Raw genomic sequence first — 25180 nt, forward strand, 5'->3', positions numbered from 1 at the left:
GTTGGACATACGATGGCGAATCCGAATGATTTGTATTTAGTCGATGAACTGGTAGATGTATGCAGTCGATGAACTGGTAAATGTATGTAGTCGATGAACTGAAAGACTTATGCAGGGAAGGCGAGAGGTGGGCTAGCTATATATATGGTCGTCTGGCTCACAAAGTGATTGTGGTAGTTTCGATCCAACGACTCACATGAGCTAGGAAGAAACACACCCTTGATCCAACGACTCGCAAGAGCTAGAAAGAAACACACGATCCGTGTGATTCTTCCTGATTGGTGGGATGCACATTAGTACCCACTCCGGACTCCGAAACCCTGATACTCGGAAAGAGTTTGTCCAGTTTGTACACGAAGTGCGTCCAGTTTTTGCCGTGACCCTCTCTACTCTTCCGCGCATGCTATGCGAGTGATATGATGATACCATGCCAAGTTTCAACATTTTCAGGATTCATTTTGTAGTGATTTTCAATTTCATGGTTATTTAGCTCTCTAAACAATTAGGTAAATGACCGAAAAACAACAAATGATGTCAGAACATGTTGGAAATTGATAACGTCGCTTTAAATGCTGCATACTGAATGCAAAAGAAGTCCGGAGTTTAAATAAGTTATTAAAAATAAAAAAAAAGGTGCAATGCTGGTTAATTTGCTTCAAGCCATTCGGAATAGTGTAGACTGCACTGCACATAGCTCAGTGCAATCTATGCTATTCCGCAAGGCTTGAAGCTAATCAACATGTAGGTGAGCATTGCAACTCTTCATCATTGTCTGTGCACTCACGGCTTATAAACCGCTCATACTGCCTCTCTCTTGGCGAGGTGGGACTAAAAACAGCTTGCCATAAACTCATTAGTACCGGTTCGTGGTAAGAACCGGCACTAAATGGTGATGGTGGGGCCATAGCCTGACCGCAGGCTGATGCAGCCTCTTTAGTACCGGTTCGTGGCATGAACCGGTACTAAAGGTTCGCCACGAACCGGTATTATTGATCGCCGCCACGAACCGGCACTAATGTACACATTAGTGCCGGCTCTAATTCAAACCGGCACTAATGTGCTTCACGTTTGACCCTTTTTCTACTAGTGTATGGAGACGAGGATTTCAGCGACACGAGTTGAAAGCCTACAGAACTTGCTTGGTTTCTCGGGCTGCTTCGCGGTAAGCAGTAGGGGACTGAGCGGTGGTATTGGTATGTTCTGGACCTCAAGTCTGGACGTGGAACTGAAAAACTATAGTGCCGGCCATATTGATATAATGGTGCGGAAAAAGTACGATGCCACTAAGCAGTGGCGGGTGACTGGTTTCTACGGAGCTCCGAAAGTGGAGGATCGATGCCACAGCTGGAGATTTCTGAGAATGCTTTTTGCAATCCAACATGAAGCTTGGATGTGCATTGGAGATTTTAACGAGACCCTTGTCGGCTCAGAACACTTTTCCAGAACCCCCCGACCAGAACGGCAAATGCGGGCGTTTAGGGAAACGATGGATGAGTGTGCGCTCTCTGACCTAGGATGGTCAGGAACGGAATATACATGGGACAATATGCAGCCGGGCCGGTCAAATGTGAGAGCCCGGCTTGATAGAGCTTTTGAAAATGTTGCATTCATGCAGATGTTCTCAAATGTAAGGATTAGACACATTGTCACAAAAGAATCCGATCATTGTTTTGTTCTTGCGGACTTGCGAGAGAACCTCACGTCGACTACACCTAGAGGCCATAAACCCTTCAGATATGAAGACATGTGGCAAACGCATGTAGACTATGACAAGCTGGTCCTGGATTCATGGCAGAAAGGTGCAGGTCAAGCAGGTTTGCAGGGTATAGCTCAGGCCCTAAGCTCGTTGCAAGGTACACTTGTTGCATGGGGGGCGAGAGAGTTTGGGTGTTTGTCACGCAAGATCAAAAAGCTACGCGAGAAGCTAACTAGACTGCGTGGTCAAGCTTCAAGAAGGGGGGCAACAGATGAGGAGAAAGCAGTTGCGAAGAAGCTGAAACTTGCACTGCATCAAGAAGAAATTTGGCTACGACAGAGATCGAGAGTCCCATGGTTACGGGAAGGAGATCAGAACACGGGTTATTTCCATGCTCAGGCAGCTCAGCGTAAACGGGTGAACAAGATAGAGAAGCTCGTCCGCGCTGATGGAACAATTTGTGATACTCTGGAAGAAGATCGCGATGAGGTTCAGAGCTTCTACGAGCAGCCCTACACTTCGTGAAGCTTCAATCAGATGCAAGAGCTTTTGGATGTTATAACTCCCCGGGTGACACCTTTGATGAATACTGATCTTGAAAAACCATACACAGAAGAGGATGTTCATAGAGCTCTCTTTCAGATGGCCCCATCAAAGGCCCCAGGGGTGGACGGATTCACAACGGGTTTTTATCAGCGCCACTGGAAACTGCTCAAGGATGATACTGTTCCAGCAGTGCTTGATTTCCTAAATGGGGGAGAAGTGCCAACGGGCTTGAATGACACGTCTATAACTCTTATCCCGAAGGTACGTTTCCCATAGAGAATTACCCAATATCGCCCTATATCACTCTGCCCGGTTTTGTATAAGATTGCTGCCAAAGCAATCGCTAACCGAGTTCGTGAGTGTTTGGATGAGATTGTGGGTGCAGAACAGAGTGCCTTCGTCCCCGGCCGGCTGATAACCGATAATATCCTCATTGCACATGAGAGCGTGCATGCAATGAGAAGAAGGAAAAAAGGGGGCAATCCAGTTTGTGCAATCAAGCTAGACATGATGAAAGCCTACGACTGGGTTGAATGGCACTATCTACAGGCCGTCATGCTCAAACTTGGTTTTGGAGTGGAGTTTGTTCGCCTTGTCATGAAGTGCGTCTCCTCTGTCAGATTTTCCATCCGTGTCAATGGCGAGCTCCTTCTGTTCTTTACCCCGTCGAGGGGTTTACGACAGGGGTGTCCCATGTCTCCGTACCTTTTTCTTGCTTTGTGCGGAAGGACTAACATCATTATTGAACCGTTTCGGTGGACAGGAGGTGGATAAAGGTATAAGAGTAAGCTACCGCTCACCATGGATCAACCATGTCTTGTTTGTGGACGACAGTTTGATCTTTATGCAAGCAAAGGAGCAGAGTGCTCACAGACTAAATGAGATTTTGAGAATATATGAGGAAGGTTCGGGCCAAGCGGTTAACAAGGAAAAAAGCTCTATTTATTTTAGTCCAAACACTCCGGCTCCGACTAAGTTGCTGCTAAAGCAAACACTGAATATTTCAGTGGAAGCTTTTAGCGAGCGCTATCTGGGTCTACCCACCGCTGTGGGTAGGATCACAAATGGGACGTTCGATCATATTGGGGAGAGGATTCGAAACAAACTCCAAGGCGGATCAGAACGTCTGATTTTCTGTGCTGGACGGGAAGTACGGATTAAGGCGATTGCCCATGCCATTCCCATGTTCAGTATGAGTTGCTTTAAGCTAACCAAGAAGGTATGTAAGAGTCTTGTCTCTTACTCGGCTAAATATTGGTGGAGTAGTTCCCTTGATCGCAGATCATTACACCGGAAAGCATGGGACGCTTTAACCAAGCCAAAGGCGAAAGGAGGGATGGGATTCCGGGACCTCGAGCTGTTTAACACGGCTCTACTCGGGAAACACGGATGGCGATTGATGACAAATCCTGATTCCCTGTGTGCTCGAGTTATCAAAGGAAGATATTACCCTACATGTGATTTTATGCAAGCCACAGCTCCTCGGTTCTCCTCTTCAACTTGGCGCGCTATCATCGCTGGGAGGGACGCATTGCAGATTGGTCTCCTTAAGCGTATAGGAGACGGCACTACAATTTCTATATGGAACGACAAGTGGATTCCGGGCACTATATCTATGTCAACGGTCTGCAGAATTGGTACTGCTCAGGTGAATTTTGTGGCGGACCTCATTGACCCCAGCAATGGGTCGTGGCTGGTGGATGTGGTGCGCGAGAACTTCATACCCCCAGATGCCGATGCTATTCTCAACATTCCATTGAGGCAGGGAGGGGGTGATGATTCGTTGGCATGGGCTTTTGAACGATCGGGTTGCTACACTGTAAAATCAGCGTATCGTGCTCTAATGACTCGCAACGAGCATATTGCTCTAGAGGAAGGGACGACTACCGAATCTTCAATGACAGATAAACAGATGTGGTCTAGTTTGTGGAAGCTCAAAGTCATTCCCAGAGTGAGAGTCTTCTGGTGGCGGGTGTTGCAAGGCATTCTCCCCGTCGAAGCCACTCTGAAATACCGCCATATTGCGACGGTAAGCACATGCAAATTGTGTCTTCAGTCTGACGAAGATATGATGCATGCACTACTGGAGTGCCCTCGCGCGAGGCAGTTTTGGGATGCAACACCAGAGTGGCTAAATGTTAAAAGGCCGATCCTGCACCCGCTAACCTGGTCAAGGGATATCCTATGTGACGATATATTTTCAGTCTGAAAGAGCGACTCTAGTGACTGTTATGTGGACGATTTGGACCTCTCGGAACAATATCACCCACGACAAAGCTGCGTTCAATCCTAGCCAATCCATGAGAAAGGTGCGGGAAACCCTAGCAGTTCTGTAGCTGCCTCGTGAGCATGCCCGTACTTTGCCGGGCCATGGTTGGCGCCCACCAGAGTTGGGCTGGATCAAAATAAATACTGATGGAAGTATTGCAATGGATGCAAGAAGGGGAGGGACAGGGGGAGTTGCTCGATCTCGGTCTTCCTTTCTTGCGGCATGGTGCAAACCCTACCCTGGGATCACGGATCAGCTGATAGCTGAAGCTCTTGCCATTCGTGACGGAGTCATCTTCGCTCGTCTGAGAGGCTATGCAGAAGTGGTTCTTGAGTCTGACAATTTGGAGATTGTGAATCTCTGGAATTCGCGCCAAACATCCCGTGCGGTGGTGGCGCCTATCTTTTTAGAAATTGGGGAGCATGTTCCTTCTTTTAAGTCCTTTGTAGTTCAACATGTTGGTAGGGCAGGCAACGTCTCCGCTCATCTCTGTGCAAAGCAAGCGAGCACATTAGATGTTACGGAGTGTTGGCTTCAATCTACTCCTAGTTTTCTTGTAACCAGCCTCCTAGCAGATTCTGCTAGTGCTGTCGATGTTGAATAAAGAGCTCCCGATTTACTCGCAAAAAAAAGTGATTGAAATGTGTCGTACTTCCAGTGAACTTCTGTAATAGAATATGAGTTTTTTTTTAAGAAACTTCAATGCGTAGTGTCACATTAAAATTTACCGAACCCGAAAATAGAAAAATTATCGTTCAGTTAGAATTTGTAAACTCTCGAGTTCAGTAAAAAAAAGTTGTAGTTGATCAAATTTCGATTTGTTAAACTAGAAGGGAAATGGAAAATTAGAATGTGGCCAAGGAATAGAAAGCGGTGCTTCGAATTTAAGTCGTTAAGGGGTGGTGGCGCAGTTGGCTAGCGCGTAGGTCTCATAGCTAAACTGAGTGATCCTGAGGTCGAGAGTTCGAGCCTCTCTCACCCCAACATTTTTCTTTTTCTTTTTTTCCGTCAGCATTCAGCCATTCCTGAATTATTATTCCACCGACTAGTGTTTTTTCTCCGTTCTGCTGATGCCTGAGACTGGTAAGGTTCGGCAATATACATGTATCTGCTGAGCTTCCTGCACCGTCTCGTCATCCTACCTACACTTGGATCTGCCCCTCCCTTCCCTTGTGCAGTAGCCCTGCTGTTCTGGAAGCGCTCAGTCGCTGGCCGCGCCGGGATGCTCCGGGCTCGTCACCCATGTTCCACCGGCAATCCTGGTGTACATCGGTTCTCCTGTTCTGCTAGAGATTACGTTGAGGTTGAGCCTTTCTTTCCTTGGCGTTTGTTTGCTGTGGCTGTTCCCCCTGTAGCTGAACTCTGTTTTACATTCTGTCTGTAAACACAGACGACTGACAGCGAGTCCGACAACGTCATACCAATAAAACTAGCAAACCGCTCGCCGTTAAAATACAATCATTGCCCGTATCTGATAAGGAAAGCAAAAAATACTTCCTTGAAGACAGTGGAAACCATGTCTACAAAAGAGAGGCCTTACTCTTGGACCGCGGTCTGTGACTGGTGTCGATCTGCTCCATGTATTATCTGCCTGACTGATGAATCATCTGTGGGCTATTCATGCCATTTTTCGAATGGCGTCACATGCAAAGCCTGCGCACCATCTCACTAGAAGCACGAGCAGCGCGAAGGCGGGTCACCTACCGGAGATGTGGGACTGGCATGGCACTGTCAGGCTCCTCACGGTTGCGAGTGGCGTGGTCGCCGGCATGCACGATCACTGGTGTGCCGACGTCATTCCCTTTGTTGGATGCATCGATGTTTCAGTGCTTCCTCCCCTTTCTCAACATGCTATGGGAAAAACCCTAGATTCGGTATCATGGATCAGACGATGGCGGCACCATTGGATTTGCTCGATATCGTGTTTCCTCTTGGGGTTACCGTTTTGGAGTTGGACTCGATCAGAGGGACTTGGGGCTCGTGGAGGTAGTCGGCGGCAACAAGAATGACATCTTCGTCAGGGCAGCAGGAGCACCTTCTACATAGAAGAAGCGTCAAGCAAGTAATGCCAATCGACCTTGTGGGATTGGAGTGGCATAGGTTTACTCTACCTATATATGTCTATGTGCGGTGGTGGAGCTAGCGATCTTTGAAAGCCGGGGCACGCTGCAAGCTAAATTAGCAAAGTATTTCACTATGGTCCGGAAGTACCCTTCTACTTCCAAACTCATTTGAGCTTGGGATGAACAGTAAATTCTGAAAAATAAAACAAAATAAAAAAGTCTGAAATGTTTCTGGTGCAAAATTTGACAATGTTCTCGGTGCTTGCAAATTTTCATCCCGAAATAACAGTTGTGGAAGTCATGAAAAAGAAACAACCCTCCAAAATGCTTTAGTAAATAGCATTTTTGGAGTATTGATTTTGTCGTGGTGGGTTTTGTCTCCTGAGTTCTGGGGAAGCGATGACGAGCATGACACGCTCGCGACGGCGCAAGGTGTGCGGCATTGGTGCAGGTGCAGGTGTGGCACATGGTTGCTCAACTATGTGTATGATGGCGGTGGTCATGAGGTTTTTGCTTGGACTTCTTCAGAGTAAAAACCCAAGATCGTGTTATACCTGGAGACGCTGACCGTTGCACGACATTCTTTTATTGGAAGTGTCGTTATTGAAGCAATTTTTTCATAGTCCGGGTGTTGTCACCGGTGCTGGTTGAGGAAGGCGATTTGTGGCACACAGGTGCGAGGGAGCCAACCCCATTTTTTTGCTTTTTAATTTGAACCTTTTATATCTTTTGAACAAAAAGCCCAAGTTATGTTTTATTTCATGTTCCTTGTGACGATGGCTTTGAAATAATACCATTTTTAAATACGTTTTGACAAGTTTACAAAACTTCATCAAGTTTCGAATGCTGAAACTTGACACGAATGAACAAGATCACTATCTTTCAGAAGCTAAAACTTAAAACTTGATATGCCCTTTTACGGAATTCAATGACTTTACGGACCGCGAAGCAATTGTGTGGCGGAGAATGATCGGGAAGGTGCGTGCTCCCCAAACTTTTGTGGTGGTTGATGTTAATGGTTATTTATACCTGCTAGAGTTTACTTCAACAGGACATTCACACGTCGCATTTTTGTTTTTCTGTGTGTGCGCGTGCATTAAGTGTTAGTTAGGTGCTTTCTAATTATAAAGAGGTTGGATCGATGGTGCTTATATTCTCTTGAGGTGACATTATGAATCAATAAAACCTATCCTTTATCGAAAAAATACTATAACAAGGAGCCTATCCTCTAGTGACAGTTTAAAAGAAAAAAACTCATCTGAAGAAAAAGAAAGATAAACACAAGATATTAGGGTGTTGTACTTTGTTTTTACAAATCTTCTGTCTATTATAGAAATTCATTAAAAATACAAAACAAGTCAAATATAATAAAAAAAATTACATCGAGGTCTTTAGACCACCGAACAACCACTACCACTGTCAGAATGAGCAGTTGACGCAACTCACTATGCACACATTTACATTTTTATATAAAGTGATAGAGATCAGATTGAAAAAATATAGTGTAAAAATAAGATATTTTTAAAATGAAACGCGCTCTGAAGTTTTCTTAAAAGACAAATAAGAACTCATAATCCTATTTATATTTTAGCTGAAAAGGAAAAGTTTTTTTTTTTGAGGAAAAATTGGAGCTCCCGCGGTGCCGCCCTAGCGACAGCGTTTCCCACCGCCGGCGCCCCAATCCCAATCCCAATCCCACTCCCACTCCCACCTCCACTCCCACCTCTCACGTGCGGCGCCGCCGCCGCCGCCATTCCGGTTCTTCCTCGCCGGCGCGTCGCGTTCCCGCCGTCTCCACTCCGTCCCGGTCTTCGGCCATCGGGCTTCGAGGCACCCGGCGCACCATCTAGATCCGCCCCCAAATCGCCATGGCGGGGCAGTCCGACCCGCATCTCTCCCTCTTCTCGCCGTCCGAGGTAATCGACCCCTGCGCCCACCCGCATCTGTATGCATCCTTGTCGACCCTAGGAGGGCTTGTTCCCCCGCTGCTGGCTCCCTTTGTGATGGCGGCTGGTTGGTTGGTTTGGTGCAGGTGGAGTTCGTGGCCGAGGATGAGATCGTCGAGATCATCCCCAACATCCGGATGGAGGCCCTGAACATGATCTGCGTGCGTGCTCTCAACGAATTTCGAATTTTACTTATCAGTGTTCTCCTAGTCCACTAGTCATGTTCACTGCACCTCCATTTCTTCAGATTTTCTCCGGCCATTTGTAGTACTTGTCTAGGTACTTTATGCATCATTTGCTGTCTAGTGACCGGTACATTCGATGTTTTGCTGACTGTTGGTTGCTGTATAGTATCATTATGTGGGAATTCCTGAGGGTTGGGCCAATTTTAGAGGTCAGTCATGTCTAGGGTATCTTTGGTTTCTGCCGATGGCTGCCCTGCCAAACATTGGTTAAGGAATCCTCCACTCTGCGTTGGCTAAAATTTTGGGAACAATTTTTGAATGGAGATTTAAAGGATCTGTAGGCAACCATTTTTTTTTTGCAACAGACCAAGCAATAGACAAAGTGTCAAGTGGTGCTACACATCTGGCCAGTCTTGTCTAACATTGTACTCACCTTCACCATGTAGGGGGATTTCGGACCCTTCTTCCCCCAAATTCCAAGCAAGGTCCCTCTGTGGCTCGCTGTGGCGCTCAAGAGGCGTGGCAAGTGCACCATACGTGCACCCGAGTGGATGACTGTTGGTGAGTGCTCGCTCGCTTGCTTGTTTTAGTAGCTTCATCTCCTGTCAAACCTGTATCGTAGCTTATAGGATTATATTTGCTACATGCCGGTGCATATATGACAAGTCATACAGGGGAGCTCTGTACCTCTAACTTACTGAGTGATGCATGCGACCAGCGTGCACTTTTTCTGAATTTTTGTGTGCTTGTCCATTTGTCCTTCAGTTGCACCATCTGGTGAAACTGACACTGCCTATATTTGATACATACTTAACTGCCTATTTCGCCCCTTAAGTGTTTGTTATCTTTGTTGCTAGAGCGCTTAACACAGGTGTTGGATGCAGAAAGGGAGTCACCTAGAGAATTTCAGCCATTACCATTCCACTATATCGAAATATCTAAGCTTCTGTTTGATCAGTAAGCAGACCTTGCAACTCTCTGACTGCTTTTATTCTGTAGTAAGAACCTATATAATTCCGTTAAAGAAACAGCATATGTAGCCTAAGTCTCTTCTTTTTTTGTACAGTGCTCGTGATGACATCACAGATGCTTACTTGGTGAGTTATAAAGAATTCTGAAGGAAAATTTGTACTGTCTAGTTTGCTATGATTTTCTTAAAAGATTCTTACTTGTAGTTTTGATACAGGTGAGATCTTTGATCGAGGATATCAGAGATGTCAGGTTCCATAAGGTCGAGACTGGATTAGAGACAATATCTGGCCGTACTCATGCTGTGAAGGTATCTTTTTGAACTCCACGTCCAGCCACTGGCTCCTAAAATTCTGCTGTTAAAGTTACCATGGAGATGTGTAATATGTCGCCTTTTTTCTCCATTACATTAACAGTTCTGGTGTTTTTCTTGAAGTGATCTTATATGCGTATCTATAGGTTAACCTTCTCGTTTCTCATGGAACTCACAAATTTTTTCATCTGGGGGTTATGAATATTCAAATGTTGATAATATGATTATGGGTTACAAAATTATGAGGGTTTTTTTTTAAACTGGAACATTTCATTCCATACTTAAACCCGCACAGCAAGATCGCTGGTGACCAAAGACGATACAAAGTCTGGGGCCTGCTTATGCCACATAGAAGTGGCTACCGCTACCCTAAAGCCATATGCGGTTACCGCACTTTTTCATGGGCATCTTTATTACATTCACGCTTAAAAAAAGGGCAGCCCGGTGCATGTAGCTCCTGCTTGCGCAGGGTCCAGGGAAGGGTCCGACCACTTTGGGTCTATTGTACGCAGCCTTTCCCTACATTTCTGTAAGAGGCTGTTTCCAGGACTTGAACCCGTGACCTCATGGTCACAAGGCAGCAGCTTTTACCACTGCGCCAAGGCTCCCCTTCTTTATTACATTCACGCTTACAGAAATGAAATTCGAAGCTGTCAAAACGAGCTCAACATAAACTGTGAGTCCCTCAGTAGGACTCTGATTGACACGGAATCATTTTCTCTTGACTTTAGAGCATTCAGTAGATTGAGGGAGTCGGACTCAGAGATAGCTCTGTGCAGCCCCAGCTCTTCCCCAGCCTCAACCGATTTAATGCACGCCGCTGCGTCTGCATTTAACGGGCTAGACAGGTAATCAAGCTTCCCAGCAGCCGCTGCGAGGAACTCCCTCTGATCTGTTCTGAAGATACATCCCCACGCTACAGCTCCTAAATCAGCATGAAATGCAGCGTCAAAGTTCACCTTGATGAAGTTCTCCTTCGGCCTGCACCACACAGCTTTCTCCTTCTGGACAGCTTCGGCCTGCTGCATTGGGGCTGGTTTCGCAAAGTCCATAGTGTGCTTCCTGACTGCAGCGCATACATACTCAGTTGATCTCACCTTGTCTCCGGCATTTGCTTTATTTCTGGCGGACCACCACTCCCACAGCAGAACAAGAGCATCTTACGCCGCTTGCTGTTCAAACTGCATAGCTGATCAAACATCTCCATTCGGGCCTGGCATTTCACCAATTCTAGGTGGACATCCTCCCAAGTCCAGCTGCTTCCAAACCTGTTTCACGTTTTTGCATTTTACAAATAGATGACCCCCGACCTCAACCAGCTAGGGCTGCAAGAAAAGCTCGAGACTCGTGAGCCGCTCGAGATTGACTGGTTTTTTTTGGCTCGATTCGAGATCAATTTGAAAGGAAACGAGCCGAGTTTGAACACTTTATGTAGCTCGACCGAGAAACGAGCCGATCTTGAGTCAATATTGGCTCGCTCGATTTTAGCTCGATAGCTCGACATAATATCATTATGTTAAATGATGATGCCACTTATTAAATGGCAATAAGATAATTTGTTACCATATATGATGTCCATGATTTTTCTTCATTTTATTTACCAACAAACATGGAAGCTTAATTAAGTGCAGAGCTAATTTTGGTATGTGGTCGACTATGTGTTAAATATCCTGTTGTTTTTAGCAAAAGATCCCAGCATATGCACCTTCGTTTTCTTGTTTTTGGTCCACGAAGCCCACCATTTATTGCAGTTGGCTCAAGAGACCAAGATGATCCCTCCCGAGAACGACGAGATGGTTGTACAAAGTTGTGTCCTTATCTATTTGGAATACTTGCCATAAATTTATAATTTTTACTGTCTCATTTAGCTCGAAACTAGCTCAAGATCAACTCGAGATCGTTACAAGCTGAGCACGAGTCATGTTCTACAGCTCGATCATGAGCTTCACTCAGTTTAAGCTCGCTCGAATTTTAATATGAGTTGAGCTGAGCCAACTCCAACTCGCTCGAACTCGACTCGTTTGCAGCCCTACATCCAGCCTCCCGCACATTTGACAGATTGTGTCGAGATCAACCTTCTTCCTATTTATGTAAATTCTCAGCGGTAAGCTATTCTGAGCGAGCCTCCGAGTGAAAATCCGTACCTTATCCGGCATGGATAGGTTCCAATAACAACTCCAAATGTCAGCACGACGACCTGCAACCAATGAGGATTCAGTGTCATGGCTTAGCCGCACATCCCTGAGTCGCACGCCGAGGTGATAAGCTGATTTTACAGAGAACCTCCCCTTGGGGTCAAAGTGCCAAGCAATATGATCTTCCATGCCCTCACGGATTGGAATAGCTATAATATCTTTTGCATCTTCTTCAGAAAAGAGGTCGACAACCAACTGATCATCCCATGCTTCCGTTACTAGATCCACCAAGTCGCTTACCTTAGTAATGACAGCGTTGCCTCGGACAGACCTTGGTTTTCTGTGTCACCCCGTGGTGTCCATGGGTCCTCCCACACCTTAATGTTATCCCCTGGACCCACTCGCCAAATTACTCCTTCCTTGAAGAGTGCAATGCCTTTGAGAATACTTCTGCATGTGTAAGAAATACCATCCTTCGCCTCTGCCTCCAGGATTGAGCAGTTTGTGTAGTACCGAGCTTTGAGGACTCGAGCACAAAGAGTATCCGGGGCGTCCAGCAGCCGCCACCTCTGATGGGACAACATTGCGAGGTTGAAAATGTGTAGATCCCGGAAACCCAGGCCTCCCTCCTTCTTTGATGAGCCTGGCATACTGCTTTACTTGTGGCGTACGTACATGTTTGTTACAGTATTACTGCACATTTTTTATTACTTGTGGTACAGCAATCTGAGCCTAGTTTTGGGCTGACTATGTTTTATAAGTTAACAAGCTGATCTTTTGCTTACTGCCTTGTGTTTCCTTTTTTCTGCATTTTGACAGCTCAAAAATCTCTCTGCAATGGAGGTGAATATCGTGCGTCCATTTATGGTGAGAACTTTGCAGGCGTTCTACAAGCATGATAGCCCACAGATGATTCAGCAGGCAGACAACACAGGGAGCAGATCAACACCAGTCACAGATCGCGGTCCAAGAGTAAGTCCTCTCTTCCGCAGTCATGATTTCTACTGTCCTCTAGGAAGTAGCTTTCTTTAGCAGATTCTCTCCAAGGTGCATGTTGCTCACGGAACAATTGCCTACCACAAATCTAGTTAACATGGATAACAAGTTTAGATGTTTCAACTAGACACAAGAACATGTACTCCGTATTTTCATGCTTCTGATAACATGCCTAATAAAATCTTTGCTTAAATCCGTGAACTCCTAACAGTATGGTTTGTCATCAAAAGTTGCACCTAACAAATTCCCCCTTCCCTTTTGCTTGTGCAGAGAGACCTAAGGCGCAGGTAACGAGCATACTCGTGCCGGAACAGCTGAGGCGCAGGTAGTGAGCGGGACATCCATGTGCGCATCACTTGTATTTGCGGATAGTTTTCTGCATAGGAGTGGAATTGTAGTGAACAAAGGTACCCGCTGCGCTGTTGTCATGTGCTGTATGTTATTAGCTGAAAAGCCATTTTAGTTCCCTCTGCGTGTCGATTTTATCCCACTGTATCGGATCGTGATGGATGTGTGTTTATCTTTTAACCACAAGGTTTTAGAATTGGCCGTTGTAGTTTCCCGCAGTGTGTGGTCTGCCGCTTGCTTAGCTGTGATGTCCTACTGGTCTGTTTGTTGCTTTACCAGTGAGTACATTGATACTCCCTCCGTCCCATAATATAAGAGCGTATTTGACAGTTAAAGGGACAGAGGGAGTATGTCATAACGACCAGTGCTGGCACTCTGTTGGACTCGCTTCGAGCGGTCTGTGTTGACAGGCTGAAGTGGTTCCTGAATGTGATGGCCCCGGAAGTAGATGGTGCTGTACTGACATGGCAGCAGTGACATTACATGTCAGGTTTTTTGAAGGCATATAATGCACATAGGGCACAAAAAAGCGCGCTCGACAAGGGGGGAATCAATCATGCGAGATGTGAAATTAACAGTTGGTGTGACCGTTGCCGCTCCAGTGTTCATTGGCAGCTGAAACAAATCGCTGGTCAGTGGAATAATAATTCAGGAACGGCTGAGAAAAAGAAAAAGAAAAATGTTGGGGTGAGAGAGGCTCGAACTCTCGACCTCAGGATCACTCAGTTTAGCTATGAGACCTACGCGCTAGCCAACTGCGCCACCACCCCGTTGTGTTTCGATTGGAAACTAGGTCTATATGGAACAACTCAGTTTTAATGGGCCCTGGGCCAGAACGCTCGCATAGCATCCAGCGTCCAGTAGGTTTCAGCTTTTTTCTACTTCATTTTTAATGGTGCTTTTATTTTAGTTTTAACTACTTCATTTTAGTACTTACTAGTAGTATTATTACACAAAAACATAAACTTGATACTTTGGTTACTTCTCAAGATGAAGCATCCAGCTTGATATGTTTCAGCTTTTTTCTACTAAACTTGGAGCTTCCAACACAATGAATTACAAACTTTCTATTTTCAAATCGATAAAAATAAATTTGTACTACACATTGAGGATTCTAACTTGGTGGGCTGTGTGACTTTCTACTACCCAAATGGATGCTATCAACTCGATGAATTGCAACTTTCTCTTGTCAGGTCGAAGCTTACAACTTGATGAATTGCAATTTTCAGTTACCATCCAACCTTGTATGCCTAGATGTGTTTGCATGAGTTGCTCAGAAAAGATACATGAAGACATCATCATCATCATCATTATCATCATACTATTGGGTATATTTAAGAATCATTTTTCACTGACCATAGGTTTGTCTTATGTCATCCACTCTCCGTCTCTCACCCCTCTATTCAAACACACTCGACACATGGGAGATCTTGTGATCACAGCTGTAGTGGTGTATCCTAGGAAAGGTAAGTATGAAGGGAAAATGATGAACTAATTGTTGATGCCGCTTCCAAGACAATGAGCACCATGATACCTCAGACAAAAAGAGAGAAAAGCATCATTGAGACCAGCAGAAATATATGAGAAAGCACTTGGCACAACATGAGTGTTAGTTTTCATTGACCGGAAACATAAGTTAGTCTTCATTGACCGGAAACACAACTACACAAATTGACTTTATATGACGTGAACAATGATCAAAGATTACACACTTTTTGCTGTTTTTTGTTGGAAATCTGAATCTGACATGACATTTATCTGTCTACCACGTCAGTGAGCGCAACAGGAAAGCAATAAAGATTTTGCTTAACTGTGTTATAATTTCTGTGAAAAATTGTATCACAAAGGTTTCGTGGTGTAGTTGGTTATCACGTCAGTCTAACACACTGAAGGTCTCCGGTTCGAACCCGGGCGAAGCCAAATTATTTTTCTTCCTTTTTTTTGGAATTTTAACAGTGAAAAAAAAAGAAAAAAAATGGTCCATGCAGGTCTCGAACCTATCACATCGGTTTCGTGGTGTAGTTGGTTATCACGTCAGTCTAACACACTGAAGGTCTCCGGTTCGAATCCGGGCGAAGCCAAATTATTTTTCTTCCTTTTTTTTGGAATTTTAACAGTGAAAAAAAAAGAAAAAAAATGGTCCATGCAGGTCTCGAACCTATCACATCGGTTTCGTGGTGTAGTTGGTTATCACGTCAGTCTAACACACTGAAGGTCTCCGGTTCGAACCCGGGCGAAGCCAAACTCTAATTTTTTTCCTTCATTATTTTGCAATTTTAACAGTGAAAAAAAGAGAAGAAGAAAAAAATTAGTAATGGCCCATGCAGGTCTCGAACCTGCGACCTTCGCGTTATTAGCACGACGCTCTAACCAGCTGAGCTAATAGGCCTTTCTGGTAACGCTTTTCCAATTAGTTTACTTATGGAGACGCTCGGCTTACCAACAAGCTGAATAGCAAAAATACTCGTTCACCACTATCCAAATTTTATGATTTGATGGATCAAGTCCCGAAAAACTTGAAGGTAAAGAAATCCCTCGCGCAGTCGACGAACCCTGTTTTTATTATTTTATATGCTGGAATCAACTAGTTTGGGAGGGAGAGTTGGAATTTAAACGGCGCCGCTCGTTGGGCGTCGTTTCCTTTGTAGAGGCCATGTCAAGGAGCTCGACACCTCTCCACTCTTACAATATTGTCTCTAGGTGAAAACATAGTGTCCTGGCTCTAGCCACTTCAGCATATGAGAACTTCTGGCGAAAGTGTTGTTCTGCTCCCGGGTGAACACTAAATTTTGAAGAAAATAGAAAAATATGATTATTTTGTGCGATAAACATTGTTTAATGTTTTACTAACATGCAAAGTTTCATGATGGGAAAACATCCACGGGTGGACAAAAAAAAAGAATGTTCCAAAATGCTTTAAAAATTGGCCCTTTCCGCAACATTTTTTTTTCTGGACACATTGTTGAGTACTCCCTCTGTCCCAAAATATAAGAACGTTTTTTACACTATACTAGTGTCAAAAAACGTTCTTATATTTTGGGACAGAGGGAGTACTTGTGAATTTGTGATACAGCAGTCTTGAGACTAATCTTGTGCTCACTATGTTTATAAGATAATAAGGTTTATCACTTGCTCAATACCTTACGCTTCTTTGTTTTTAAAGGCGTCGCCGCTGCCCTTCTCGGACAGTTCTTCGCGACAGCTCATTCGGCGCGGACGGCGGGCGGGGAGCAGATGGATGCCCGCACGCTGTTCGGTGTTATGCCTAAAGCGTGGGAGAAGGCGCATGGCAACGTGGAGAGGAGATGTTCAACATCAACCACGATGGAGGCGATGGAGGAGGTGGCTATGAGGACGGACAGGTGGAAGACTCGGATCCCACCTAGTTCGGCAACTACACTCACATGCAACAGGGATACACCCAGGCGGGCACGCAACAGTCGTACACCCAGACCAGTACGAGCACACAACAACATGATTGAGCCAACGAACAACAGGAGGAGGAGGAGAAGGTGGAGGACGGTGAGGACGATGATCCGGATGATTTTTCCGGCAATCTGAAGAAGGGTAGAGGACAAAACTTCAACATGCGGGAGGACCAGCTGTTTGTGTGATGCATGGTTGACCATTAGCCTCGATCCGATCCATGACATAGAGCAAAAAGACACAACATTTTGGTCCAACATTCATAGATGGTTCCATGAACACAAGCATTTCACGCCCTACTCCAACGCGGTCTTCCACAACCGTGAATTAAAGTCCCTCAACCATTGGTGGTACACCATCCAAGGGGGCCGTGTCCAAGTATTGCGGCCACTTGGCGCATCTCATCGCACGATGTCCTAATGGCGCACAAATCACCGAGCAAGTAAGTTCATTTGGCCGGATATGCATAGTTTTGTTGATCAGTAGCCGGATATACATAGTTTTGTAGCCGAATATGCATAGTTTTGTTGAATCGGTAGCTAGATATGCATAATTTTGTTGATCAGTAGCCAGATATGTATATTTTTGTAGCCGAATATGCATAGTTTTGTCGATCAGTAGCCGAATATGCATAATTTTGTAACCGGATATGCATAGTTTTGTTGATCACTTGCCGGATATGCATAGTTTTGTAGCCGGATATGCATCATTTTGTTGATCACTTGCCAGATATGCATTCTTGACAATGTTTTAATTTGTAGCCTTCTCGTGCGTTGACGGTGTTCAAGAAGTTGGAGAAGAAAAACTTCACCGTCATGCATTGTTTGTTGAAGTTGAATGGACAATCGAAGTGGAACACATTCATAGCCATGACCGCCGCCCAAGCCACCGAGGAAGAAACCAGTGACCCAACCGACCCAACGATAGAACCGCCCAAGAAGGTTAGAAAAGTGTTTCAGGCAAAGAAATGAGAGTAGGAGAGGACGAAGCGAGAAGGTGCGGCGGTCAAGATGACAGACAGGTTTGAGGACATCTTGACCAAGAAGGAGGAGTCAAACGTCAAGCGCTCGGATAACGAGGAGGAATAAAGGGCGGAGAGGTTCAAAGTGTTGATGGAGGCGATCGAGAAGAAGTTCAAGCTTGAAGAGAAGAGGGCCATGATCGAAGAGAAGAAGGCCATACTCGAGGAGAAGAAGGTGATGCTCTTGAATTTGGAGGGCCAATGTGGAGGAGCCAAGATGTTGTCCTTGAATTTGGACTCTTTGGATGCGGACGCAAGAATGATCGTGCAAGTCGTCCGCTATAAAATGTTGCAACGACATAAATTTAAGTTGAAAGCGGCGGACAAGGAGGAGGAGGAGGAGGCGGAGGCGGAGGCTGCCTACGCGCCGGCGACGACACCTTGAGCGTGGATGCTTGGATTACCGGTCTGGTAGGGCAAAAAATCTTAATTTTTGGCACGGACTGTTGGACTCGTATTCTTTTGTGATCGAGCATGTGGAAATTTAAGCATACTTGTCTCTCTTTGGTTGTTATCGGACATGTGATCCGGCACTGGTGTGATCTGGCGCGTGCTATGCATCGGACTTTATTAAAATTTTAAATTGCCATTTACTGACGGACATATACAGAATAGCATCGGATGACCGATTTATGTATTCGTGTTGGAGTAAATTTATAAGTCGGTGTTGAAGATGCGCTATGGCCTCTCTTTTGTAGACATGATTTCCACTGTCCTCGAGGAAGTACTTTTCGCTTCCCTTGCCAGATTCACTCCATGGTGCTAGTTGCTCTAGAGATGATCACCTACCACAAATCTAGTCAACATGACCATTCATCACCTTGAGTGGGCCAATACGATGCATAACAAGTTTGAATCAGTACTCGTATCTGCTTTCATGCTCCTGATAAAATCATTGTTTTTTTTTTTTTGCAAATGTGATAAAATCCTTGCTTAGATCCGTGAACTCCCTAATTGTAAGTTTTGTCGGGAAAAGTCACACATAACAAATTTGCCCTTCACATTTGCTTGTGCAGAGAGACCTAAGGCAGGCGACGAGCAAGATATGCATGTACCTGCCACTTGTACTCGCAGATAATTGTCTGCGTAAAGTGTGGATAGTTTTTTTTTTCGAAACAGATAAAGTGTGGATTGCAGTGCTCATTCTCCTAGTTGAAAGCCAGTTTAGTTCCCTTTTCTCCTATTGTATCGGGTATTAATTGATGTGTGCTTAGCTATTAAGCATAAGGTTTTAGGATTGTACTCGACATGATTGTGTCTTAACAGCGAGCGCTTTGTGTTCACAGACTACAAGGGAAGGGAGGGGCAGATCCAAGTGTAGGTAGGATGACGAGACGGTGCAGGAAGCTCAGCAGATACATGTATATTGCCGAACCTTACCAGTCTCAGGCATCAGCAGAACGGAGAAAAAACACTAGTCGGTGGAATAATAATTCAGGAATGGCTGAATGCTGACGGAAAAAAAAGAAAAAGAAAAATGTTGGGGTGAGAGAGGCTCGAACTCTCGACCTCAGGATCACTCAGTTTAGCTATGAGACCTACGCGCTAGCCAACTGCGCCACCACCCCTTAACGACTTTGTTTGAAACGGTCGTTATACTATGTACTATAGGATAGCTTCATCAGTACTAAGCAACGATCGTTTCATGGGGAAAGGTAAAGGAAACACCATCTGCTGGATTTTTTTTGCGTTCAAATACTTTATTTGGCAGTAGTAGTCTTTAGTGATTAAGTACGAAGTTTCAGTTTTTAGTGTAAATTTTTTAGTTAATCACTTTCTTAAGTTTGAGCTTCCAACTTGATCGGTTGCAACCTTCTTCTGCTGGGTTTGAAGCTTCCAACTCAACGAATTACAAGCTTCCTATTTGTATTTCGATGAATCCTTATATCACACATTGATGTTCATAACTTGGTGGACTTCCTACTGCCACCAAACCGAAGCTTCCGACTTGATGAATTGCAACTTGCTACTTCCAAGTCGACGAGCTGCAACTTGCTGTCATGTTGTACTACCGAACATACAAAATGAAGCTTTAAACTAACCGACTTGAAATATCTCTACTACCAAATATAAGGCTTCGCTACCCATGAAATATATGGCTTCCAATTAACTTGCATCGTCTACAGCATAGATTCTGATTTAGTTAACTTCTAACAAAACACTTTCTAGAGAAAAAAATATATGTACCAATTGTATTTCTTCTATGGTAGTAACATAAACAAGGAAAATGATACATTTTACTGTCCAGCGGTCCGGCCCCTGACGCCAAATAAGAAGGGAATACATCAGAATTTGCAAAGAAAATAATGGGACCAAAGCATAGCCTCAAACTGGCATGACAATAGAAGTATATATAAGAAGGTACATATTTTTCATAGTGGGACCAAAGCCATGGAAGCCTTTTAGGGCATGGCCAATGCATAGCCTCAAGCTGATGCCGCACGGGTCATGTAGGCTCGGATGTCAGAAAAATTTGGTTCCGATGATACTATGGGATCTTCAGCAGGAGGCAGGTGCTTGAGAGGAAAAGAGAGTGGTCATAATGTAAAAGGTGAAAAAAGTAGAGTAGATGCATGTGTACCCTAATTCTTTTTCATTTGCTTGATGAGGCCCACAAGCTTATGCTTCCATTGTAGAGGGAAAACAAATGAAGCTGCCTGACTCTACTTTTTCTCATGGGCAATTACATGGTGATGCTTCCATTGTACATACCCTTATGCACAACGCTAGTGCAAACTAGTACTGGGCCACTAGAAGAAATGACAGCACACACGTGGCCACAAATGGAGCACTGCCGCACGCGTGTGTCAAATGTGATCCTCTCGTTAGTGTTGATATACTTAGGTTAGTTAATTAGCAGTTGATGATTATGGAAAATAGCTACAAAACCAAAAAAAATTGAATAGCCAAAAGGTAAAATAGACAAAAGCTTGACAGGGATTGTCATGATCAATCTGCAACTTGAAACAAAACTTTATCCACTTAGTATGCATTTGGAAGGAGAGAGGGTGGATACATTGAGATTAGCTATTTGTTGGGCTTAGTGTGATGCACCAGTTTATGTTTGGTTGGACGAATGAGAATGGGATATGCTTGAATGATTGAGAAGGGATGGACCATGGTTAATTTATTTTGTGGGGAGATCATGATTAATTAAATAAACTATATCTCCCGACTCCACTAGTAATTAAATTTTAACATTTAACAAAGGTCATTTCCAGTAAAATGACTACTTAACAATAAATATGTTAATTATCACAAGACCATTGCTAATGATCACAAATAGTGACAGAGCTTCACCATAATTCTAGATGGGGAAATAACTTAAATGAAAGTAGATTAGTAAGGAAATATGGGCGAATCTCTAGTTTGAACACAAGTTAGGTCTAAAACACAACATGTTCTTGAAAGTCCTACAAATATTTGGTGGGTGTAGGTGGGGGGGGGGATATCCCTTATTGGTCTACACATTAATCACAATTACGTAAGGGCAGTGGGTCGTCTAACAAAAATATGAAACATAATTTGTGTAGTATTTTTCTAAATTGTGCTGTGTAATCCAAACTTGTTATGAGGCTGACCAAAATAGAGAATGCATCAAAAGAGGTGATCGCTCCAACTCACGAACCCTTTCTTCTACCGAGCATAGGCATTGGGACTTGAGAGCTTAGGTACGAAGCTGGCATACTATTTGGATTATATTTGAGGGAAAAATCAATATTGATTGCAAACGCTCTATCCAGATAGAGAGATGAGCTAAGGATTGAGTTGTCCTAATGCATCTAGCCTTGTCATTGAAACCAAAAGACACCGAGGCTGATCAAAATAGAGAATGCACGAAAAGAGGTGATTGCTCGAACTCACGAACCCTCTCTTCTACCTAGCAGAGCATAGGCATTGGGTCTCGAGAGCCTAGGTATGAAGGCTGGCATACTATTCCGAGTATATTTGAGGGAAAAATTCAATATTGATTGCAAACGCTCTAACTAGATAGAGAGACGAGCTAAGAAAAAGATTGAATTGTCCTAACTCATCTAGCCTTGTCATTGAAACCAAAGACACGAAGGCATACGAGGTCTTGGCAACATAGTTTGCATGAGTTGCATAGAAAAATACATGAAGACATGATCATTCTGTTCATCTGTTGAGCATACTTCAGAAATATTTCTCACTCGCTATTAGTATGTCCTAGCCCTTCCACCATCATCTCTCACATCCAAACACGCTTGAGGCATTGGAGATGTTGTGGGCAGACCTTGTCTATGCATGCCCGATATTTCAAGAGATACTTTTCATCGATTAGAAACACAAATGAAATTTATTTAATGTGAGTCCTTGTTGAATATTGCACACTTTGTTCTGTGTTTTGCTATAGAATCTTAATCTGCCACGCGCTTGCCTCCTTAGTGAACGCAAAAAAAGATATGATATAAATTAGGTGGATCAAAAGGACATGAAGGTTTCCTGGTGTAGTTAGGTCGCTTTGGTTTCTTAGATTTTGACTCGAGGTAATGTTGCATCGGTTTCGTGGTGTAGTTGGTTATCACGTCAGTCTAACACACTGAAGGTCTCCGGTTCGAACCCGGGCGAAGCCAAACTCTATTTTTGTCCTTCATTTTTTTGCAATTTTAACAGTGAAAAAAAGAGAAGAAATAAAATTAGTAATGGCCCATGCAGGTTTCGAACCTGCGACCTTCGCGTTATTAGCACGACGCTCTAACCAGCTGAGCTAATAGGCCAGTTGTGCTTGTAAATAATTTGGGACATTTTGTATAGTTTATTTGATTTGGTTTGCAGTTTTTTATTTTCTAGGGGAAGGTTTGAAGTTTTTTGTTTGAACAGCGAAGAGCAGGTTGGTTTTGGATTGGCAGGAGCGTACACCAGGTGCAACAGCCATCAATTCAATGCATCAAATTCCAGCACCTTCTCGTCTCCATCCGCTTGAGAGCAAAACACCACCACCCTTCCCCAGTTCAGTTTGGGATCACCGCACCGGTACAGTTGTCTCCCTGCAGCAAGTTTTACGGATAATCTTTTCTTCTTCTTCTTCTTCTTCTTCTTCCTGCAACAAGGTCATGCTGCTGCTCACTTCAGATCCAGCCTGACTAGTCTGTATGAGGATAGAGGAATCTAAGATTAACCGAGTACAAAAGCTGTAGGTTATATAACGACTGCGACTTCCCAAGTTTGCAGTTTCCCCCCAGATTTTCAGTTGTGAAATGTGTAGCTGGGTAAAACTCTGCTATCTCCCGGTGGGCATGCCCTTATTTACCAAACAGAAAAAGTGTAAGGGCATCTCCAACGCTGACTGGCAAATTTGCTTCGGCATCTGCTTGCGGATACTGATGCCGGAGCCCGCCATCCAATGCTACACGCATACATTTTAACAACTTTTTCAACTAATTGGATGAAATTCGTGCAAACACGGCGGATTTCATATAAACCGGACGACATTCAGGAAAACACAGCGGATTTTCATTACATTTAGAAAAAAAAACGTTCCGACTCTAAACCTGTCCTACGCCGGCTGCCGAAGTCTAAGCCCTTGTTGTGCCCTTCCTGGGACCGCGTTTTGCATCCATCGTCTCCATGAGTACGGGCGATAAGTCCGATGAAATGAAGCTGCGATTTCCAGTGAGGAAGAGTAGAACACTGGAGACAGACCGACCCACATGGGACACAAGGCTCTGTCGCCCCAATGCCCTACTCATCCTCTGAGGAATCCTCGCTTTGTATGTCGCCGCTAGACGTGAGGTCCATGATAGAAATGATGGCGCCGACGCTCTAGTCGTCCCACCGTGCCGCCCGAAAGTTCGTTGGCGGCGCGTAGGAGGCGCAACTCACGTTGTTCTCGTCCGCGAACGCCTGCAACCACGCCTTCGCGGCAGCCGCTTCCTGGCGAGCAGCGGCTTGAGTGCGGGCGGCCTCGTAGATCGCTCGCTGCTCTGCGACGAAGTTGAGATTCGCCACGGCATGGTCGTAACGCCTCTCGCCGTCGATTTGGCTCTCCGCCAGCCAGTTCTGCTCTAGGAGGAACATGCTATACCATTGTTCTTCCCGCGCCTGCTGGAACGCCGACATAGGCGCCGACGCAGGCCACTCCTCCACCATGGCGACGTTGTACTGTGCCTGCGCCAACTCCATGGTGAAGCCGTCAAGCACATGTGCGGGCTCCAGTGTGGTGTCGTCAAAGCCCATATCCATCGTGGGGTCATCCTTGTCGTCGAAGACGTCGGGCGAGCTGGCCGGCATGCACATTCGCGGGCTCCAGTGCGGTGTCGTCAGAGCCCGCCTCCATCGTGGGGTCGTCCTCGTCGTCGAAGACGTCGGCGAGCTGGCCGGCATGCCGACCTTGATCTGCCTGGCACGGCGGCTCTACCAGCCGGCCGCAAGGGCGGCCACCTCGTGCTTCATCTCCGTCGAAAGGCTCTCCCATAGAGTGTTGCCGCCTGCAGTCATGACGGATGTGATGCAAGGGATGAGGATGTGGAGTTGCTTGTGTTGTGGAGTGGAGTTAGCCAGGTGTTGCCGCCTTTAGATAGCAGATTCAGGTGAGGCCAAATGTCCGGGTGCGTCAATGCGCGGTGACGAACGGGCACTGAATGGGCGTAATAGATATCCGTTCCATCCCGTCTAGTAATGCGTCTCTAGCATTGAACAAGCACGGAGACCGGGGATGCGTCGCAGTTAGCGCACATGGCTGACATGCCGCTTTAATGTCGGAGCCAGTGAGATGTCACGTCCGCTCTGGGCCGGCTTCAATATGGACCGAACGCTCTACAACGACATGAACGCGGCCCGTTGGCGTGCGGGTGGGAACGCGCGTGAGCGAGGGAAGAGGTTTTTGGGTAAGCTAGGGTGGTCAGAAGCGGTTGTGACTGCTGTCCGAATGCCCGCCAAGCTGCCCCTCCCTAGTTTGTCTTTTGTTTGCGGGATAAAGTGTGTCCAGATCGTCCCGCGAACCGATGCAGGACCTCGTTAGATGACACAACACGTTCGGGCCGCATGGTCCTGACGGTTGCCGGCGGTTTGGGGGTTAGCGTTGGAGATGCTCTAAGACGACGGGTGAGGTACATGTGCTCAAAAAGACATGCCATCAAATGTTTTCATGTTATTACTGCTTAATATTTTTTTGTAACGGTTCAAATACTACAGTTATTGCAGTTTTCCTTTCAACTCTTATTGTGATCCATTCAAAGAAAAAACAAAAAATTATTGGCTCTGTTCTGGATCTTGCAGACTCACGTTTTACATACAATTTAATTAT

The 25180-nt window shown here is 45.1% G+C and overlaps 2 protein-coding genes and 9 non-coding genes across 12 annotated transcripts; 7 read left to right on the forward strand and 4 right to left on the reverse strand.

Annotated features, from left to right (window-relative positions):
• Window positions 1-1486: 1486 nt before the first annotated feature.
• LOC147992536 (uncharacterized) lies at window positions 1487-2221 on the forward strand. Its single transcript, XM_087539059.1, has one exon. It carries the CDS (start codon window positions 1487-1489, stop codon window positions 2219-2221), a length of 735 nt encoding a protein of 244 aa, XP_087395185.1.
• A 3186-nt stretch (window positions 2222-5407) lies between these two features.
• Window positions 5408-5494, forward strand: TRNAM-CAU (transfer RNA methionine (anticodon CAU)). Its single transcript is given in 2 exon segments — window positions 5408-5445; window positions 5459-5494. It is a non-coding gene; the product is annotated as a tRNA-Met (tRNA).
• Window positions 5495-8174: 2680 nt separating this feature from the next.
• PSF2 lies at window positions 8175-13662 on the forward strand. Of its 2 annotated transcripts, none has more exons than XM_048692853.2 (8): window positions 8175-8490; window positions 8607-8681; window positions 9152-9266; window positions 9563-9662; window positions 9772-9802; window positions 9892-9984; window positions 12942-13094; window positions 13389-13662. In XM_048692853.2, the coding sequence occupies exons 1-8, from the start codon at window positions 8443-8445 to the stop codon at window positions 13407-13409; spliced, it is 636 nt and encodes a 211-aa protein (XP_048548810.2). In that variant the 5' UTR covers window positions 8175-8442; the 3' UTR covers window positions 13410-13662. The 2 variants fall into 2 exon arrangements, with proteins under 2 accessions (XP_048548810.2, XP_048548818.2); XM_048692861.2 differs by having other exon boundaries at window positions 9590-9662.
• Window positions 13663-14149: 487 nt separating this feature from the next.
• On the reverse strand, window positions 14150-14236 carry TRNAM-CAU (transfer RNA methionine (anticodon CAU)). The gene is given in 2 exon segments: window positions 14150-14185; window positions 14199-14236. It is a non-coding gene; the product is annotated as a tRNA-Met (tRNA).
• Window positions 14237-15312: 1076 nt separating this feature from the next.
• On the forward strand, window positions 15313-15386 carry TRNAV-AAC (transfer RNA valine (anticodon AAC)). Its single transcript has one exon. It is a non-coding gene; the product is annotated as a tRNA-Val (tRNA).
• Window positions 15387-15473: 87 nt separating this feature from the next.
• TRNAV-AAC (transfer RNA valine (anticodon AAC)) lies at window positions 15474-15547 on the forward strand. The gene has a single exon. It is a non-coding gene; the product is annotated as a tRNA-Val (tRNA).
• An 87-nt stretch (window positions 15548-15634) lies between these two features.
• TRNAV-AAC (transfer RNA valine (anticodon AAC)) lies at window positions 15635-15708 on the forward strand. The gene has a single exon. It is a non-coding gene; the product is annotated as a tRNA-Val (tRNA).
• A 73-nt stretch (window positions 15709-15781) lies between these two features.
• On the reverse strand, window positions 15782-15855 carry TRNAI-AAU (transfer RNA isoleucine (anticodon AAU)). Its single transcript has one exon. It is a non-coding gene; the product is annotated as a tRNA-Ile (tRNA).
• Window positions 15856-19394: 3539 nt separating this feature from the next.
• On the reverse strand, window positions 19395-19481 carry TRNAM-CAU (transfer RNA methionine (anticodon CAU)). The gene is given in 2 exon segments: window positions 19395-19430; window positions 19444-19481. It is a non-coding gene; the product is annotated as a tRNA-Met (tRNA).
• A 2953-nt stretch (window positions 19482-22434) lies between these two features.
• Window positions 22435-22508, forward strand: TRNAV-AAC (transfer RNA valine (anticodon AAC)). Its single transcript has one exon. It is a non-coding gene; the product is annotated as a tRNA-Val (tRNA).
• Window positions 22509-22578: 70 nt separating this feature from the next.
• On the reverse strand, window positions 22579-22652 carry TRNAI-AAU (transfer RNA isoleucine (anticodon AAU)). Its single transcript has one exon. It is a non-coding gene; the product is annotated as a tRNA-Ile (tRNA).
• Between the last annotated feature and the right edge of the window lie 2528 nt (window positions 22653-25180).

Source organism: Triticum urartu, chromosome 1A, assembly GCF_056163025.1.
Source record: "Triticum urartu cultivar PI428250 chromosome 1A, HENAU_Tu73, whole genome shotgun sequence".
Lineage (NCBI taxonomy): Eukaryota > Viridiplantae > Streptophyta > Magnoliopsida > Poales > Poaceae > Triticum > Triticum urartu.